The sequence below is a fragment of the Meriones unguiculatus genome, chromosome 5 (genome assembly GCF_030254825.1).
Source record: "Meriones unguiculatus strain TT.TT164.6M chromosome 5, Bangor_MerUng_6.1, whole genome shotgun sequence".
Taxonomy (NCBI): domain Eukaryota; kingdom Metazoa; phylum Chordata; class Mammalia; order Rodentia; family Muridae; genus Meriones; species Meriones unguiculatus.
Genome location: NC_083353.1, coordinates 114078115 through 114098610, shown reverse-complemented (window position 1 = coordinate 114098610; position 20496 = coordinate 114078115). Strand labels below are relative to the sequence as shown.

The following is a 20496-nucleotide window of genomic DNA, read 5'->3' as shown; positions in this document are numbered from 1 at the left end:
CTGGTGTGCATGAAGACAGAACACTCATATACATAAAATAAACAAATAAATTTTTTATAAGTCAATACACAAGATACTATTACATATGTTAGATATAACTAGGCCTTGTTTTCCTTTTAAAGATTTTATTTATTTATTATATGTACAATGTTTTATCTGTATGTAGACCTGCATGCCAGAAGAGGGCACCAGATCTCATTATAGATGGTTGTGAGCCACCATGTGGTTGCTGGGAATTGAACTCATGATCTCTGGAAGAACAGCCAGTGCTCTTAACCTCTGAGCCATCTCTACAGCCCCTAGGCCTTGTTTTCTAGTTGAGATAGGTTGTAGTGAAGCCCAGGCTAGTCTCTGACTTGCTACTTGAACTCTTTATCCATCTTCCTCCACCTCCCAAGTCCTGGGATTATAGGCAGACACCACCACGCTCAGTTTATAGCTTTTCTGCAAATGTGTAAATATGCTGTCTGGTTTTACCTAGTGTCAAGCAAGGATAAATGTGACAACTTATGTGGCCTTCCAGCATGTTTGCTTTCATTCAATGTAACATTTCCAAGATCCACCCATATTATTTTATCTCACCATGTAGATCAGGCTGGCCTTGAACTCACAAAGATCTCTAGTCTCTATGTCCCAAGTTCAGGGATTAAAAGTGTGCACCACCGTACCCAGCCACCTAAGGTTTTTGTTGTTGTTCTGTTTTGGTTTTAGAGACAAAATTTCATTGTGTAGCTTTGGCTGTCCTGGAACTAGCCCTGTAGACCAGGCTGGCCTCTAACACAGAGAGATCTGATCCACCTGCCTCTGCCTCCTTGAGTGCCGGAATTAAAGGTGTTTGCCACCATTACCTCCACCAGGATGCCATTTTAATTTTTGAAATCAAGGGCTCTTACTGAACCCAGATGTCACTGATTGGGCTAGACTAGCTGGCCAGCAAGCCCCAGAGGTACTGTCAGCCTCCCAGCATGGGACTCCACATGTGTACCTCCTAGCTAGGCTATTTCACCTGGGTGATGGAGAACCCAACTCAGACCCCTCAGATTTGCATGGCAGACGCTTTACCGACAGAGCCATTTCCCCAGCCCAGTCTCTGTTTTTTGAGACAGGGTCTCGAATATTCAAGACTTTCCAAAGAATTCCCTGTGTAGCTGAAGATGACCGAATTTCTGATTCTCCTGCTCTAGTTCCCGAGTGCTGGGATTACTGGCAGTGGATAACAGCTAGGTTCTATTCAATGCTGGGGTAAAGCCAGGGCTGCACACTTGCTAAGCCATCGCTCTATGGAGCTATGTTCCCGGTCTCTAACCACTTCTTTTTGATGTTGAATTTTCTTGACATGAACTTGGGCTATCTTTCCATTTACTTGGGAAAACCTCCTTGGTTTTGTTTTTTACAATTTATTTTATTGGCATTTGTGTGTATGTGTGGCCACACATTTGTGAGTGCCTATAGAGTCCAGAAAAGGACATTGAACTCTCTGGAGCTAGAGTTACAGGTAGCTGTGAGCCACTCTGTGTGGATGCTGGGAACCAAAGTCAGAAGGGCAGGAAGAACTCTGAACTGCTGAGCTGTCTCTCCAGCCTGTCTTTGGGGTCTTCTTAAGTGTCTTTCAGTGAAGTCTATTTTTTTTTCATGTGGATAATGTACATCTTCTGCTTTATGTAATACTGAGTCCCATTTTGATTTTCTGTTATAATATCTTTCAAGATGGAATTTGCAATGGTTTTGCTTGTTTTCGCTGATACATAGAAATATAGTTGCTTTGCAATAGGGCTTTAGGGCCAACAACCTTGACAAACTCTCTGTGTCTAATAATTTTTCTATACATTTATTTTTGCATTTTCACAAAAGCAATTGTGCCACCTGCAAGACAGTAGTTTGCTTTTCCCTTTACAATGCTATGCCTTCAACTTCCTTTTGTTGTGCAGGCCAGGCCTACTACAACATCGAATAGAAGTAGGGGCAAGTAGAGTTTTATTCTGTCCCTGCTTGTAACAAAACCACTTCCAGTATTTTTCCTGGTGAAAATGGTGTTTGCAGCATGATACCAGCACCACAAATAAAGAAATAATCCTTTTTTAAAAAAGACATATTCTTACTAAATACCCTGGTTGGCCTGGATCTCACTATGTACACCAGGTTGGCCTCAAATTCAGAGAGTTACTTGCCTCTGCCTCCCAAGTGCGGAGATTCTAAGCCATCCAAGGCTACATAGTGAGATCCTGTGCAAAACAACAACAACAAAAAATACCTTTAACATGGGCACAGAAGCACATGCCTGTAATCTCAGACTTGGGAATTAGAAGCAGGAATACCTGGAGTTCTAGGTCACCATCAACTATATAAAAAGGTCAAAGTCAGTCTAAACTGTGTAGAACCCTGCCTCAAAAAAATTTCAAGGGGGCTGGAGAGATGACTCAGAGCTTAAGAGCATTGGCTACTCTTCCAAAGGTCTTGAGTTCAATCAATCACACGGTGGCTCACAACCATCTCTAATGAGATCTGGTGCCCTCTTCTGACTTTCAGGTGGACCTGCAGGCAGAACACTATACATAATAAATCTTTAAAAGTGATTCAAATGGACAAGCAAATATAGTCTCTACAAATTAAGGAAGACTCTTCTAGTTTGCTAGGACTTCTGTCTTGTAAGGGTGTTGAATTCAATGAATTTTTTTTTAAGTCTTATCCCTTCCTTTTTAAAAGATTTATGTGTTTTTTTTTTTTTTTTTCCAATTTGTGTGTATAGGTGTGTGCCAGCATGACTCTATGTGTGCCCTGTGTGTGCAGGTGCCTGCAGAAGTCACAAAAGGGCGCTGGATTCCTTGGAACTGGCAGCTGTGAGCCACTGATGTAGGTGCCTAGAACAAACTCTGCTCCTCTGCAAGCTCACTCAGTGTTCTTACCTGCTGGGCTGTCTTTCCAGCCCTGAATTAAATGCTTTTTAAAGCCTTTCTAATTTTGAAATGTAATAGACGTAAGTGTAAAGGTAGCAAAGCATAAAATGTAATGAGTACTTGCAGAGGGAAAAGTTATAAATTAACAGCATTCCCACTGTGTAATCACCATATAAGATACTTTTGTATGTAGTTCAGAAGACAGTGTGTCCCTGCCCAATTGTATGTCACTCACTCCTCACCAGCGGGAGGTACTGTAATGGTTTTTATAAAAATTACTTCTCTGTTCTCTCTCTCTCTCTCTTCCTAGACAGGTCTCACTATATAGCTCTATCCTGGAACTCCCTCTGTAGACCAGGCTGGCCTCGAACTCATGAGATCCACTTGCCTGGGCCTCCCAAATGCTGGGAATCAAAGGCGTGTACTGCTACACACACACACACACACACACACACACTTCCTTTTTTTTTTAAGATTTGCTCTCATACAGCCCAAACTGCTCCTTCTGCCTCTACCTCCTGAGATTACAGGCAGACATGCTCAGCTTATACCGCGATGTCTTGAACCCGGGGATGTGTGCGCGCTAGGCAAGCACTCGATTGAGCTTCCTCTTTTGTTTTGTTTTTTTGAGACAGAGTTTCTCTGTGTAGCCTTGGATGTCCACTCGGTAGCCTTTAAGCTGGCCTTGAACTCACAAAGATCCTCCTGCCTCTGCCTCCTGAGTGCTGGAATTAAAGGTGACCACTACCACCACCCGGCCCCACTTTTCTTAATATTTCCTATGAACGGGTATGTATTCCTTAACAGTATAGTTTAGTTTTGGAGATAATATAGGTAGTAATGTCGTATGGGTTTTGTATGTACATGGGAGTTAAATTATTAGATAATGCTAGACTTTTCCCCCAGGGGTTTGAGCAGCCAGGCATGGCAGTCCACTCCTGTACTCCAATACTCTGGGTCAGGAACCAGCTGAGTCTGAGGCCAGTCTGGGTTGTGTAACTAAGGACGGTACATCTAAAAATCGAATATTTAACCGATAGTATTCTCATTATCTGGGTAGGAGAGTTTCTTTGTTCTGCACCCCAGTTGACATTTGGTATTTTCAGGCTTTAATTTTAGCAACTCTGGTATGGACAATGCTACTTATTGTGGCTGTAATTTGCATTTCCATCATCAGAAGTGAAGCTGAGGAGGTTTTCTTCTGTTTGTTGACCTTGCAGATTTCTTTTGTGAAGGGTTGGTTCAATCTTTTCATTCACTTTTTGACTTTATTGTTATAGACATTCAGCTTTGTTTTCCTTTTTCCTGTGTAGCTCTTTATGCACCCTGGGCACATCTTTTAAATAAGGATAAGAATACTGAAGGATTATTTTCTCTCTCTCTCTCTCTCTCTCTCTCTCTCTCTCTCTCTCTCTCTCTCTGTATTACTGGCCGTTGGACTTGGGACCTCACACCCTGGCCACAGATTTTGATAGTTCTCTCATTCTCTCCTGTTCTCTCCCCCACCCCCATGGCTGCCAGAAAACAACCCTGGGTGTCATTCCTCAAGAGCTATCCAGCTTGTTTTGAGACAGGGTCTCTCACTGGGCTGAGGCTTGCCAATTCTGCAGCCCTAACTGGCCTGTGAACTCCAGGGATCCTCCCGTCTCCCTCCAAACCTGGGATTTCAAGTGTATGCTACTGCACCCAGCACTATTTCATGTGGGTCCTAGGAGCTGATACAGCCAATACAGGTCTTCATGCGTGTATGAAAAGCACTTTACTCACAGAGGCATCATCTCCATAGCCCCAGATTCTACTTCACATTGGTGGTTTTTCTTAGATAGGGTCACATATAGGCCAGCTGGCCTCAAACACGAGGTGTCCAAGATGATTCTCCTACCTCAGTCTCCTGAGTGCTGCGATTACAGACTTGTACCACCAGACTGGGTCTGTGTGGTGAGAGAAACTGATCCTGGAGCTTTGTAAACACTAGGCAAGCCCTCTACTGACTGACCCAAAGCCCCTTCTGGTGGCTTGTCTTTTGAAGAACAAATGTTGCCAAATGCACCAGTCTTTTAAGTTTACATTTAGGATGAGTGTTAAATACTTCTCACCTGCTTTATATCCCAGACTATAATCTGGAAGCAGAGGAAGAGGTCAAGAGAGTTCCAGGCAAGGAGAACTATACCGGTCTCTGTGGTTCTGCAGTTTGCTCAGACCTTCGGGGTGACCCAGGGACACTGCTGCATGCCCAGCCAGGAAGAAAGGAGTGGAGTCTGGAACGGGTGGGGTCTGCAGGATTCCAGGTGGGGTGCTGGGCGGGCGGGGGGGGGGGGCAGGGAGCGGGAGGGAGTGTTACAGCCCTTTTGGGCATGGGCATCACGGAAGGCAGACTGGCAATGGCGGGAGCTTCCGTCCCACAGGTAAGGCCACCAGATGGGCAGGTCCGAGGGTCCAGCGGTGAAGACGGAGAGAGAAAATGACATACGACATTACTACCTGTATTATCTCCAAAATTAAACTATACTGTTAAGGAATACATACCCATTCATAGGTCCGGACGGAGAGAGAAAAAACCCTCTTCAAGTGTTACAGCTCAAGCGAAACAATAGCTCTTAGATGATCCGTCTTCGTTGAATCAGCTTGTGCAGGTTTATTAGTGAAGCCGCTTATGTACGTTTATTCTGTGGTGAACAAGTACTGTATAAACCTTGGGGGCAGGGGGGAGTTTTGGGGTGAACACACTCCTTTGGTTTTGGCTGGCATGCCGGTGATGCTCTATTTGTATCCAGGTTCGTGGCCACTTGTGTGTGTGACGACCTGTAACTACATTGAGAGTCGACGGTCGGCAGGCTGCGTGCCCGGGATATGCAGGCATGGAAGCAGAGGGGAGTAGCGAGATTTTTGGTCTCAGGTTTGAGATTTTTGGGGTTTGGAACACTCTGACCTCACTCTGGCTTTCATGCCTGTTGTCCCCAGTCACTCAGCCTACTGCCCCATGTCTCAAAAAGCAAAAAATAAATGTAAAATTACTTCTCTGTCTTGAATTCATGGATATATTCTTCTAAATTAATCTTCCAGAGGCTTTTACATTTACTCTGTAGTGTACTGGTATTGGAACGTGGTCAAAGGAATGACATTTGGTGAACAATGCCTTGGGGAACTGTGAGAGAGGCTCCAGGAAAAGAAAGGCAGAGGGCCTTTTACTTCAGGTACACTGTTTCCTGGATTGTTCTTGGATGTGATTTCATGCCTCCTGTGACAAACATTTACATTCAATTTATAAGACAGGTTCTTTCTTGTTGGACGTCGGACCATAGCTACAGAATCCAATCTGGTGAGTGTGCCCTGCACTGGATATGGCCTTCTGCCTTTCTTTCATGCTTTCCCAGATATAATCTATAGCACATGCCAGACAACTGCGTTTACGTTGGCCTGGCTTGAGAAAGTTCTGGGAAAGGGCTGCTCCGTTAATATTTCATATGCACTTACTGGTGTTCGTTTTAGGTCCAGCAGGAAGACTTCAGTTTTATGTCTTTCTTGAGGCCTGCTCCTTCTGGGTAGCCTAACTATACCCATTCGAATTTCAGGCCCACCAGCCACATCATCTCAACCTGTTGCTGATGTAGGGAAAAGCTCTCTGTGCAAGGTCAGGTTGACCAAAAACTGTGTTTATGTTCAGCCTTGCTACTCCTGGAAATTCCCCGACCATAACCACAGCTGGCCCTAACTATGAACTTCACTTGGAACCAATCAAATTAAAGGTCAGCTAGAACTGCTTTGTCTACTTAGCAAAAATGAGTCAGAGGTGACTACCCTGTTATATTGTCCCCACGTGAGCTAATTACGGTTTTTGCCTTTATAAGCTAACTCAAAGGCAATCAATGTCATAGTTTGGCTCCCGAGTCCACTCTGTGTGCCTGACCATGGTTAGCCTTGTGGTGTTGTTCAATAAACCATCCATCTCTCACTGAGTTCAGGGTCTTGAGTGATTTGTGCAGCTTCCTCTGGACCCTAACAATCTTCATATATGCCCAGAATCAATGAAATATGTTGTTTCTTTCCTGCTCAAAAGTACAGTCATAAATCAAATTGTCTTTATGTGAATCTGTTTCTGGGCTATTATGGCCCAGTGGCCCATCTGTCTATATGTCTGTCAATAATGTGCTTTCTTTTCATACTGGAGACTGAACCTAGGCCTTCACATACGTTAAACATGTGGCCTACCACAGCACTATACCTTCTGTCTTGTATATGTCATAATATATGTCTTAGTATCTGATAAAGCTAGTATTTATACCTTGGTCCTCTTTGAGAATATCTTCTTGGGACCCGGTGAGCTGGCTCAGTGGCATTTGCTGCCAAGCCTGAGGACATGAGTCTAATGCTCAGGACCTACAGAGTGGAAGGAGAGAACCAGCTACTGAACGTTGTCATCTAACCTCTACACATACATTGTGTACATATGCACCCACACACATAAACATACAAATAAATGTAATATATACCCATATACACAACACCTCTATTTTCATGTACCTTCTTTCTTTGGTGAGACTACATCTCACACTGTAACCTAGGCTGGCCATTGAATTCAGAACAATTATCTTGCCTTGGCATCCTGAATGTTGGTATAACAGGCACGCACCATCATGTCTGGCTTTGACTGTCCTGATATAGTCGATTTTTAAATACACTTTGAGATTTGGTTTGCAAATATTTTATGGCAATTTTGTTATCAGTTACTGAGTGATGTTGACCTATAGTTTTCAATCTAGTTTTGCCTTTGACTGATTTTTATCAAAATAGCTCTGTCTTCATAGAATAAGGATTCTATCTTTTCCCACTTTCTGGAAAATGTTATATAAAATTTAAATGATTTGCACTCTTTTTTAGTTGTTAAAAAACTAATTGCTGAGCTAGCTCTTCAGCCCATGTACCCACATCTCCTGTACACTTTAAAAGCTTTGTGCAACTTGACTTTATGGGTTTTTTTTTTTTTTTTTTCTAAGAAAGAGTCTTAAAATGTAGCCCAGGCTGGCCTTGAACTTGTGATCCTATTTTAGCCTACCAACTCTTGGGACTATAGGCCTATGCTATGCCACCATTCCTAGTTATAGTATCATTTTCTTTCTTTTTTATTTATTTTATTTTATTATTATTATTATTTTTTTGAGACAGGGTTTCTCTCTGTACTCTGGCTATCCTGAAACTTGTTTATCTTATAAACCCGGCTGGCCTCAAACTCACAGAAATCCACCTGCCTCTACCTCTGCAGTGCTGGGATTAAAGGAGGCCAGAGGAGGGGTCAAACCCCTCTGGAGCTGGTGTTTGACAGTTGAGCCATTATTCGCTGTGGACAGAAGCCAGATTCTCTGCAAGAACAGCAAGTGCTCTTACCCACTAAGCCATCTCTCTAGCCCCTATAAGCCATTCTTTTTTTTTTTTTTTTTAAAGATTTATTTATTTTATTTATATGAGTGTTCTATCTGCATTTACACCTGCCAGAAGAGGGAATCAGTTCACATTATAGATGGTTGTGAGCCACCATGTGGTTGCTGGGAATTGAACTCATGACCTTTGGAAGAGCAGACAGTGCTCTTAACCACTGAGCCATCTCACCAGCCCAGCCATTCTTTTTTTTTAAGTTTTTTTTTATTTTTTAAATATTAGTCTATTAACTTTGTATTAACTTTGTATCCCAGCTGTAGCCCGCTCCCTCATTCCTTCCCAATCCCATCCTCCCCATTCTTTTTTTTTTTTCAATTTATTCATTATGTATTTAGTGTTTTGCTTAAATGTACTCCTGCATGCCAGAAGAGGGCATCAGATCTCATTATAGATGGTTGTGGGCCATCATGTGGTTGCTGGGAATTGAACTCAGGACCTTTGGTAGAACAGCCAGTGCTCTTAACCTCTGAGCCACATCTCTCCAGCCTCTGATAGATTTATTTATTATTTATACAATGTTCTGCCTGCATGTGTGTCAGCAAGCCAGAAGAGGGCGCCAGATATCATTATAGATGGTTGGGAGCCACCACGTGGTTGCCGCGTGAGCCATTCTTAAAACTTCTCCTTTCACGCCTTGCATCCAATCCACTAGCAAATATTTAGCTAGCTTTATCTAGCTTTAAATATCTAGCTTTTAAATTCAGAGCCCAACTGCTTCTGCTTGGTCTAAATCAACTTCACTGTTCACCTGAATACTCATATAATAGTCTTTGATTGAACTTATTGCTTCTGTCTGTAAGCTATTACTATAGTCGTTTTAAAAAAATATGTTTATACCCAGGTGTGGTGTTGTACTTTAATTCCAACACTTGGGAGGCAGAGGCAGAGGCAGAGGCAGGTAGATCTCTGTGAGTTAGATAGCCCACTCTACAGAGTTCCAGGATAGCCAGAACTATATAGTGAGATCCTGTCTCAAAAAAACAAACAAAAAACTATTATGCTGATTACAATTTCTTTGAGGGGGGAGTATTGATCGATTTGACAAAAGCTAGTATGATCTGGACATGGGGAACTTCAATTGAGAAAATGACCCAATTATATTGTCTGCAAGTAAATCTGTGTTTTCTTTTCAAAAACTTAGGTGTTTGAGTATTTTGCCTGCGTGTATGTATGTGCACCACATGCATGCCTGGTGCCTCATGGCCCACTCAGTTCCCTGAAACCAGTTATGGATGGCTATGGGTGCTGGGAATCGAACCCAGGTCCTCTGCAAGAGCAACAAGTGTTCTTAGATGCTGAGTCAGCTCTCCAGCCCTAAGGTTATTTTCTTGGTTAGTGACTGTTGTGGGAGGCCCAGCCCATTGTGGGTGATACAACTGCTGAACAATCCATCTGGAAGGTATTTAATATGAGCCCCCAGGGAGAAAGTCAGTGAGCAGCATTCCTCAAGCCTGTGCTCAGTTCCTTCAGGACAGACTGATCAGGACATGTAAGCCAAATAAGATCTTCCCTCATGTTGTTATGACCAGTGTTTTATCACGGCAAAAGAAGGCAAACTAGTGAGAGAACCAGGCTTGACACCCTCAAAAGTCACCAGGAACTAGGGACATCCCCCCCACCAAGTCATCAGTCCTAGGAACTAGGCCAGAGAGTTCCCTACCCAAGGAACAGCCTGAGGTAACCACAAGAATGGGAAGGTATCTTATCTCAGGGTGGGGCATCTGTGCTGGGCAGCCCACCAGGGAACATTGTAGCACAGAAAATACCTAACATTCCTGAGGTCTTTAGATAGATCCGCTCAATGTTCAGCCAATCACTTTGTAACAAGCTTGCCCTTGCTGAATTGACATCCAGTTGCTGGGGCTCTCCTCTCTGACCCACTGCGTTGGTGATGATGGAGAGACCGAGCTTAAGCTCCTTGCTCTTGCATAGTGGTCTGGCTCCTGGTGGTCTTTGGAGACCTTGAGATCTGGGCCTAAATCTAGGACAGGTGATTTAAGGCAAAGCAAGCCTAGATCTCAGATTACTTCTCATTTCTTCTTGTTACCTTCTTTTCTAATATTTTTCTCTCTTTCTCCCCAATACTCTGATCAACACACCCCTCGGTGGCTTGGATTTCACTATGTAGCCCAGCTTGCCTTTGAACCTAAGATACTCCTGTCATAGCCTTCCAGGTGCTAGACTACAAGCATGTACCACCAAGCCCCGGTCTCCAGAAGTGATGGGATCAGAATGACATGCACTTGGATCTTATGTTCCTTTGTCTCACAGGTCTTACGATGCAAGGTCTTATGAATTTCAATTCTCCTGCCTCAGCCTCCTGAATTACAGGTATGCACCGTACTTCTGGCTTTACCTTAACTTGCCCCTTAAAAGGTTTCTATAAGGACTTTTTGTTTGTTTGACTTTGAGACATGTTCTACTATGTCAGTTCTGGCTATCCTAGCATTCCCTAGGTAGAAGATGCTGGCTGATCCAACTCAGAAATCACCTGCCTTCCTCCTAAGTGTTGAGATTAAAGGTGTGCACCACCACCACCACCTCAGGACACGGGGTCCCTCACACTGTAGCCCAGGCTAACAATCCTCCTGCCTCAGCCTCCTGGGTTACAAGTGGCCAGCTAAATCCTTTAATTTCAAATTTTTCCTCATCTGCCTTCGTTCTACTTACACTTTTCTTCTGTTAACTGAGATTCAAGTACTCAAAGCCTAACTCAACCACGACGTGCAGAAACCGTGGCCAAAAGTCTGGTCCCGTAGCACAGCTCTCAAAGTTCAACGGTAGAAAACTTAAGAAGTAGTCAGACCAATACAGTCGCCGACCCCTTTATCACGTGGGGTTTTGTTCTGTTTCCTTTTGAGACAGGTTCTCGCGTAGTCCTGACTGGCTTGGCGCTTGCTATGTACCTGAGGCTGGTTTTGAACTCCTCCTGCCTCTAACTCCAAGGCGCAAGGAGAGGAGGCGAGTGCCTCCAACACCGCTCCTTTACTTTTAAACTCTTCCTCTGCTCTTTAAAAAGACGAGTGATTGAACTACCCAAATTATCTCTACCGCTAACTTCCCGTCACGTTTCCCTACTCTCTCATCTCTCCGCACGTTTTCTTCCTGTCTTCTCGTCTTCCACTAAAGCTCACGTCGCCATAGCAATTCCGTGCCTCTTCCCCCTTCTCTCCTGCAGCTCCAGGCGACCCGGCTACCTAGGACCTCCTCCGAGCTGGGGTTTTCTCGGCACCCTGCCTCCATCGCTCCTGCACCAATAAAGCTGTATCGACAGAGCGTAACACACACGCGCCGTTCTCGTACGCACAGCGGTCGGAAAACGGAAGCAGGCCACAGCCACCCGGAACCCGCCTCTCGAGAGCGGAAGCATAGCCGGAAGCTGACCATAGAAGGGAGTGGCTAGAGCGGCCCTGCCGGGAGGTGGCAGGAAAGGCTGGGAGAGACCGCCGGAGGTGACGGAGCGGCCGCCCCGCCCCGCGCGCTGGAAGACCCGGCTTCCAGGTAGCTGTCGGTCGCAGTCTGTCCCAGGGTACGACCCGGCCCTGGGCCCGGGCTGGCGCTCCCGGAGCTGCCTCTTTAAGGGAGGGGGTGGAGTCACGAGTGAGGTTCGTGGAGGTGAGGTCACGTGGCTGCGGGCACGTGCGGGACACGAGTTCAGAGCTGGGGGTGCGTCTGAGGGTGCGTCGTCGTTGGGCTGGACACCATGCGCCACCGCTCCCCTCACCGCCTCCTCTGTCTTGGGGCTCAATGGGGTGCTCATGGTGGGGCTCTGGCCTAGGCCCCGGATTGGGGAAGAGAGTGGGCGTGGCGGCCAGGATGTGGGCGGCCTCAAGGAACCATAGATCTGGTTTTTAGCCCTTTTGACCTGACTTCTCACTGCAGAAGTGGCCTAGTCCCTCTTGAGTGCAATTCCCTGCCCCTGAGCTGACCATCGTGACAGGGTTCGGGGAGCCTTTAGTTTCACGTTCCTCTTTCCTTGCAGCTTCAAACAACTTGAGACCAGAGCCCAGCACCTCGGTGCAGCCATGAGTGCGGAGGTGAAGGTGACAGGGCAGAACCAGGAGCAATTTCTGCTCCTTGCCAAGTCGGCTAAGGGGGCAGCATTGGCCACACTCATCCACCAGGTGCTGGAGGCCCCTGGTGTCTACGTGTTTGGGGAGCTACTGGATATGCCCAATGTTAGAGAGGTGGGTTGCTTGCCTGTGTAGCCCACAGGTAACCTTGGAGCCGAAGTTTCCTCTAAGAATGGGTGGCCTCATTTTGTAATCAGTGTGACTCAGGTGAACAGAGTAATGATAGATAATTAACTGTCGACTTGAAAAAAATGAGCAATCAAATAAAGGTCTGCATTTCTCTTTGAAGATAAGGGATCTGTAAACTTAATGCTCCCTCCCTCTTGGCACAGACTTTTTGAGACAGGGTTTCGCTTTGTAGCCTTGGCTGCCCTAGACTAGTATTAGTCTTCGTCTGGGCTGCCTTTGAGCTTGTGCAATCCTTCTGCTTATGCCTTGGGCAGCATTTTTCTTTTTTCTTTTTTTTTAATTTAAAAATATGGGCAGGTGTGCTCTTTGGGGCACACCTTTAATCCCAGTGCTTAGGGAGGCAGAGGCAGGCAAATCGCTGTGAGTTCAAGGCTAGCCTGGTCTACAAAAGTCCAGGACAGCTAAGGCTACCCAGAGGAACCTTGTCTTGGAAAGAAGAAGAATATGAAACGATTTTCAAATTTGCAGGTCATCTTTGCTCAGGGGCTGGGCTAATCTCTGTATTGTTCCAGTTTTGGTATATGTGCCGCTGAAGCGTGACTTTCTAATTTTTAAGCAAAAGAGCATGTCATTCAGTATACTGCTATAAGTTCCAGCTTGTCCGCCAGTGCGATACCTCTTAGTTAATCATGTCACCAACACTTCAGAGGCAGGCAAATTGAGTTTGAGGCCAGCCTGGTCTACGGAGCAAGCTCCAGGACAGTCAGGGCTACACAGAAACCCTGTTTGGAAAACCAAAACAACAGCAACAAATCGTGTCACCTTGATCAGAGAAACCTTGTCAAGTCTCAGTTTTCTCTTAAAAATGGTGATGAGAAACATTGCCTGGCTCGGCTGATAGAGTGCTTGCCTAACATTCTGGAGGCCTTGGGCTTCGTTTCAGAACTTGGGGTGCTAAGGATCACAAATTTTAGACCAGCCTGGGCAATTTGGAGTCCATCTCAAAAAGGAATAGGGATGTAGCTCAGTGAAAGAGCCCTTGTGTCCAGTGTGAAAGGCTCAGTAGGTTCGAGGCTCAACTGCCAAGAGGAAAAACCTAAAAAAGCACTTCCCCTCACAGTTCCTGAAGTAAAATTTCGAGAAAGTCTGAAGTCTCCTAAAATATGGAAAGAGTGAGCATACTGAATTATGCTGTGTTACCTCCCCAAATGTCACACCTACTAATTCATTTAAGGTAGGTAGTGAAGACACTGCCTTCTCCCAGAGATAAGGCACACTGCTATGAACACAGCAGAGAGAACCAGTCACAGGAATGACTGAGTCCAGGGCATAAAGTGGAGCGCAAATGGGTTGCTAGTACCCTGGTGCCAGCCTGTGTCATGAGAGGCTGACGGCACTGTGTGGGTAAACTGAGTCAGCTGTTGGAAAGGCTGTGGTTGAACCAGAAGATGCGTTTTTTTGGGGTTGCTTTTCAACAGAAAACTGGCTTTCTTTTTTCCTACAATGAACTAAAGCATGTCCTTAAGACAAAGTAGAAGAAGCATCTCCAGCTTAAAGTCCAGTTAAAGAGATGAGGAAAATGGATGAAAATGTGTGTCAGTCATTTAGGAAGAATTTACTCTGAGGGCCATAGCTCTGTTGGGTCCTTACGGTCTAGTGAATGCTGGGTCTATAGCTTTGTTAAAAGATATTGTGAGGTGAGAGTCTGCAGAGGTAACATACTGGGATGAGTGGGCAGTGCTAGGACAGGAGATGCTAGTGAATGATTCAAGACCACCTTACTGTATGTTCTAAAGCAGAGGACACAAACTATACCCACGACGGCCAAAACAACATGATTGACAATGTCTGATATGTGTGTGTGTGAGAGAGAGAGAGAGAGAGATTCTCTGAACACTGAATGTTTTCAACCCTGATTCAGAGTAGGAGTTAGATGCATAGCAAAGGGCTAGAGACAGAAATGAGCCCTTGATAGGCCAGGATAGGTACTATTGGGAAGGATGGGGTCAGAGAGTTGAGTTCAAAACAGGTCCTTCCTGTCACTTCTTCCTTTATGTTCTTGCAGTTGGCAGAAAGTGACTTCGCCTCCACCTTCCGGCTGCTCACCGTGTTTGCCTACGGGACCTATGCTGACTACTTAGGTAAATAGGAACCAGAGCTGTGGAGTTATGGAGACAGGAGAAGGGTAGCTTCTAAAGAAACATGGAAGAAATTCCTGGCATGCCCTACTTAGATGCCATAAGTGAACCTGGGCAATGTAAGACCATATTGGTGCAGAAAACTTGTAGGAAACTACTAAATGTAAGATTCCTGGCCTTCTTTCCCTTTTCCTAGCTGAAGCCAGGAATCTTCCCCCACTTACTGAGGCTCAGAAGAATAAGCTTCGACATCTGTCAGTTGTTACTCTGGCTGCCAAAGTCAAGGTAAGTGACAGTCCTGCCACCTACCAGTCCAAAGCCAGAGACATCCTGTTGTACGTCCCTGGGAGTCTGCCCCAGGAGGGTCCATTGACCTCCCCCTGTCTAGGTTTGAACTGAAACACTCATTACTGCAGTCATTGGGGCCGATAGTCTCTCAGTTTGAACTTAAGTTCTAAGTCATTGTGTTTTGTATTTGGAGTCAAAATAGCCCCTAGGAGACTGATCTTGTCTTATTCACCATACAGAGTTTCAGGCCAGCAAAGCCTCAGGGCTAGAACTGGGGTTCTGCTCCTGTAAAGCCAGCTTTGGGTTCTGTTGGGTGGAGATGTGTGTGTGTGTGTGCCTGTGACATTACATCATTCCCCTAGTTGTTAACTAGAATTGAGTCCTGGTGGGTTTTGCTGGAATCAGGCTTGTGGCTGTGGATTCCTCAAAGGTAATGCCAGTTATAATGTGGCTGAATCTAAGTGTTAAACAGTAACTCCAGACTCCTACAATCCCCTGATGTTAAGCTGATCTAGAACAATAGCCGTAGCTATGGCCAAAGAAATGGCACCGGGAAGATGTCACCGCCCTTTCACTATGCTTTGGGGAGTGAGGCATAGTAGAACATCTGTCTGTCATGTGTGTTAGGATTGTCTTTTTTGAGACTTTGAAGTCAGAGACAGAAGGATTAATGTAAGATCAAGTCTAGCCTTGAACTATATACTGAGTTCCAAGCCAGCCTGGGCTATAGAATTAGACCCTGTGTCAAAATACCATAAAATGAAAGAAAGATCATCCTTTGATGATGATGTTTTTGGGGTGGTAATAGGTTTTGCTTTAGAACCACCATTTTCCAGGAAATGGTTTAGGGATAGGCATGGAGAAATGTGGACCTGGGCAGTGGGGAAAAGAGGGAAGAGGATTCTGGAAAGCCCTTCTCTGCTTTTGAACCCCACGCATCCTGGTCTGACCCTGGACCCAGTGTATCCCATATGCAGTGCTGCTGGAGGCCCTTGCCCTTCGTAACGTGCGCCAGCTGGAAGACCTTGTGATCGAGGCTGTGTATGCCGATGTCCTGCGCGGCTCCCTGGACCAGCGCAATCAGCGGCTAGAGGTTGACTACAGCATTGGGCGGGACATCCAGCGCCAGGACCTCAGTGCCATTGCCAGAACCCTGCAGGAGTGGTGAGAACTTGTCAGGCCTTGACCCCTCCTGCCTCATTCAGACAGGAGAGATCAAGGCTGGGTTAGCCCAAGAGGAAAGAAAGACCAGTGCTTTCCTCCAAAGACTTCTAAGGGAACAGGCTGCAAGGGGCCCTGGGTAAGGGGCTAAGAGTGGGTTATTGGATCAGTGATTGGGGAAGGGAATGGGGTTCTTAATGGGAAGCTGGTCACTGTCATAGGCTGAATTTAGTACAATGGCACATAGCACTTATGGGCCATGGGTCTCTTTTTCCTTTTCCTCTTTGTATCCCTGTCTAACTTTGTTGTGATCTCACTGTGTATCCCAGGCTGGCCTTGAACTCAAAATAGCTGTTCCTCTGCTCCCCAGTACTCATATTAAGGTGTGCAGCGCCACTGCAGAGCGCCATACGTGCACCACAGCACGCCTCCATGCATGCGCTGCTCCATGCCATGCCTGGCACTCCTCACTTGTTTCCGGTTCCTACTCTCATCTCATTGTTCTAGCTTACTTTTATTATTTTTAGTTGTGTGTGGTGGAGGGGTGGGTATGCAGGTGACGCGGGTGCTCCCGGGGGCCAGAGGCAGCAGATCCCCTGGAGCCACCTGATGTGGGTGCTGGGAATCAAACTCGGGTTCCCTGCAAAAGCAGTGCATGTTGTTCAGCCCTGAGCCGTTTCTTCAGCACATCCCCACCCACCCTGTATCCATCACTCCCCCTGCCCCGGGGTGATGGCCGACGAATACTGCTGTAGCTGGTTGCCAGGCGTCCTGGTGAGGGTTCCCAGCTCAGGCAAGGGTTTTCAGGCCAGCTCAGAGGCTTTTGAGTCTTTTTTGAGTCTTCGATCACAGCCTCTCTCTGCTGACACCCTTCATCTGCCCTGATTCCCACAGGTGTGTGGGCTGTGAGGTTGTGCTGTCAGGCATTGAGGAGCAAGTCAGCCGTGCCAACCAGCACAAGGAGCAGCAGCTGGGCCTGAAGCAGCAGATCGAGAGCGAGGTAAGCAGGCAGGAAGCAGGGTGAACTACAGCTCCCCAGCCTGGGCACCTGGCCTGTGCACAGGGCTGGGATGTGGCTGAGGTCGACAGATAAAATAATCAGGGCCTGTCAGGCTCTGGAGCCTCCTTGGCTATCCCCTATTCCTTTCATCCTGATAGGTTGCCAACCTTAAAAAAACCATCAAAGTTACAACAGCAGCAGCTGCCGCAGCCACTTCTCAAGACCCTGAACAGCACCTGACAGAACTAAGAGAACCAGCCCCTGGCACCAACCAGCGCCAGCCCAGCAAGAAAGCCTCAAAGGGCAAGGGGTGAGCCCATGAGGGAGCTGCTTGTTTCTGGGTACCCCACTTTTATCTCAGGAACCTGGCTGCTCCACTTGCTTAAGTTGTTTGCATGGGGTTGGGAGTGGGGTTGTCCTCCAGGAATTAGGGGACCCTTTGCATCCCCTCTCTCTCTCTTCCCCTTGCCAGACTCCGAGGGAGCGCCAAGATTTGGTCCAAGTCGAACTGAAAGGACTTGTTTCTTCCCTGGGAATGTGGGGTCCCAGCTGCCTACCTGCCTACCCCTTAGGAGTCCTCAGAGAGCCTTCCTGTGCCCCTGGCCAGCTGATAATCCTAGTCCATGACTTTTCATCTCCTCCACCCCCAAGCATAAGCCACACCTCCTAGGGGAGGAGGCCAGCACAGGTCACGCTCTGTTGGTACTGTGTATGTGTTCCGTTGCCTCTCTCCCTGTCCCGCCTGCTCTCATCCCTCTTCCCTCAGCACTGTTCCTGCCCACTACCCTGTCACTGAGCAGGCTGGCAGGCCTGTGGAGGGTGCTGCCCCTTCACCGCACAGGCATTCTCTGCCACGCCTACCCCTGCATGCCCGATCTGCAGTTCCTCCTCGCTCCCCTTGCCTGTTGGGCTGCGTCTGAAAAGCCATGGGGAAGGGCGGCTCCACTCTCACCCCAGCCTTAGATCCTGGAGCCAGTCTGCCACTCTGGGAGTCGCTGGACATTGCCGTCCCAGAGTCCCACCACACTACAGCTGTCTCTTGTCCTCCCTTATCTCTCTGGGCCTGGGAATACTGCTGCCTCAGTGACCCCAGAGCCTGAGAACAGCTATTTTTGAGATGTTAAGAAATGGTTCTTTGTTAGCTAATCATTTTAGGAAGCCAATGGAAATCCTGGAAGGATTTATATCTCCTCCTGTGGCTTTGGTGGGGAAGGAAATATAGATTGTATATTAAAAAAAAAAGTATATATGAATAGGTCTATATATAACATGACACAGAAATAAATCTATGCGAAATCTATGTACAAAAATGCCAGGAACTGGGCCTCTTCTGTCTTTGATGTTTGTTAACAGGGAGAAGATAAACCCCCAGTCCACTCAACAGCCAAGTGCTGGAAAGTGAAAAGAACCAGCCCCTGTTGCAGACTCCTGGCTAGCAGCCAGGAGGCCTAGACCCTGGACAGATTGCTCCATACCTCAGCCCATGTTGAGAAGTGATGGGCACCCACTGAGCGCCGCCATGTCCTAACAGTGGAGACGCAGGCTGGCCGTCCCCGTCCCTGCTCAAGGACCTGCAGTGCAGCCTGCTTCCTCTCCCCTCACAGAATCACAAGGGGATGTGTCGGTAGCGAACTTGAATTTCCACATTGAAAGCACATAAAACTATTAGATTTGTTAGTCTCGGTCCCTTTTGTCCAAATTAGAGTTTCCCAAGAAGTGTGTAGGCCTGAGGTTGGCCTGAGCACTGCTCGCTTCCTCTTCCTCGAGGTGGGGAGTGCTAATGTGAGGTGTGAAGCGCTGTCTTGAGGGGCCTGCTGGGTCTGCTGTGGCCTGGGCCTGTGCTGTTCTCTAGCTAGGATTTCGGACAAATTCCCTTTATCTCCCCCTTCTCCCCCCCCTTTATTTTTTTCTTTTTTGAGAGGGTCTCTCTGTGTAGTTGTGGCTATCCTGGAACTCACTAGATAGACCAGGCTAACCTCAACTCAGAGATCCACCTGCCCCTGCCTCCAGAGTGCTGGATTGAAGACATGTGCTGCCATGCCTGGCTTTAGACAAGTTACTCTTAACTGCTCCTAAAACCAGCAGTCACTGGACCAGAAAGTTGGGGTAGTCCGCTGTTTGAGTTTGTTTGTTTTGGGGTAGTTATTACTGTTTTGAGACAGACTCATGTATTCCAGGCTGGCCTCCAGCTCTGAAGGAGATGCTTGCCTCTACTTCCCAAGTGTTTAGAGTTCAAGGCATGGTGTAGTCCTGTTGAGGGCTCAGTTTTTAAGCATGAGATTTATTCAAAGGTTAGGGATTCCATGTCCTCTAAACAAGAGCCCCATCACCGACATGCGTGCTCGTATGCGCTGACCCCTCCTGTGTTGCAGTTGTAAATGTCCAGCCCTGAATCATCATGAAAGCCCAGTGTTCACACACGTGAAATGTGACAAGTGATTAAGCCAGGGTCTGGAGGGACACAGGGAACAGTGGATCATGTTTGCTGTGCGAGCTCGAAGGCCTGAGTTGAGAACCCCAGAGTGCACTTAGAATCTGGTAGGCTGTGGCTGTCATCCCAGCGCTTCCAGGAGAAGGGAAGTGGAGGCGTGCCTGTAAGCTCCTAGGCCAGCTAACCATGGGGGAGGGGGGAGTGCAGTGACGGAGACCCTCCTTCAAACAAGGTGGCCGGTGAGGACTGGCCCCTAAGGTCCCCTGACCTCCCAGACCACATGGAAAGACTTAAAAAGGTTAAGCCAGTCAGAGTCAGTGGTACATCCTTCCAGCTTGGCAGGCTGAAACAGAAGGCTCTGAAGTTCAAGGCTGGGGGAGATACATATTAAGGTCCTCTCAAACAGACAACACAATGGGTACACACACAGATTAGCATATGTCTAGTCAGGTGTTTTTTTTTTTTTTTTTTTTTTGCTTGTTATATTTGTATTTTAACATGTATGCCTGTGTCTGCACCACATGTGTGCTTGGATGGTGCCAGCAGAGGCCGGAAGTGAGCATTGGATCCCCTGAAATGGAGGAACAGAAGGTTGTGAGCCAATATGTGGGTGCTGGGAATCAAACCCAGGCCTGTGTAAGAGCGGCCTGTGCTCTCTGGAGTTGTCTCTGCAGACCCTAACAATCTTTTGAGATTTTTAAAATAAAATAGAGATGCGCTTACAAAGCAGTTGGTTGCCATAGGTTTCTGTCTGTCTGTTTGAATCCTTAGTTTTGGTTTTACTCTGTTGAGATTGCTCCCCTCCCCACCCATTCCCTGCTTTTAAGTTTCTTTTGGGTTTTAGAGTCAGGTTTCTTATAGCCCAGGCTGGCCTAGAATGTCTGTGAAGCTGAAGGTGACCACGAATTCCTGATTTTCTTGCTTCTGCTTCTAAGTACTGGAATTACAA

General features: G+C 46.8%; 1 protein-coding gene and 1 non-coding gene across 11 annotated transcripts in view; one reads left to right on the top strand and one right to left on the bottom strand.

The window, feature by feature from the left end:
* Window positions 1–18793, top strand: part of Cops7a (COP9 signalosome subunit 7A) — a 33059-nt gene extending 14266 nt beyond the window's left edge. The window contains exons 2-10 of one of the 10 annotated variants that reach the window (XM_060384204.1): window positions 10599–10658; window positions 11506–11828; window positions 12310–12514; window positions 14595–14670; window positions 14864–14952; window positions 15917–16119; window positions 17011–17116; window positions 17275–17426; window positions 18470–18793. In XM_060384204.1, coding sequence (XP_060240187.1) covers window positions 12353–12514; window positions 14595–14670; window positions 14864–14952; window positions 15917–16119; window positions 17011–17116; window positions 17275–17426; window positions 18470–18518 — 837 coding nt within the window. In that variant the 5' untranslated portion in view covers window positions 10599–10658; window positions 11506–11828; window positions 12310–12352 and the 3' untranslated portion in view covers window positions 18519–18793. Of the gene's footprint in view, window positions 1–10598; window positions 10659–11505; window positions 11943–11976; window positions 11994–12306; window positions 12515–14594; window positions 14671–14863; window positions 14953–15916; window positions 16120–17010; window positions 17117–17274; window positions 17427–17588; window positions 18427–18469 lie in introns of those variants that run through there. The other 9 variants (XM_060384205.1, XM_060384203.1, XM_060384211.1 and 6 more) reach the window with 9 other exon arrangements.
* Window positions 13028–13130, bottom strand: LOC132654406 (U6 spliceosomal RNA). Its single transcript, XR_009592060.1, has one exon. It is a non-coding gene; the product is annotated as a U6 spliceosomal RNA (small nuclear RNA).
* Window positions 18794–20496: the final 1703 nt, after the last annotated feature.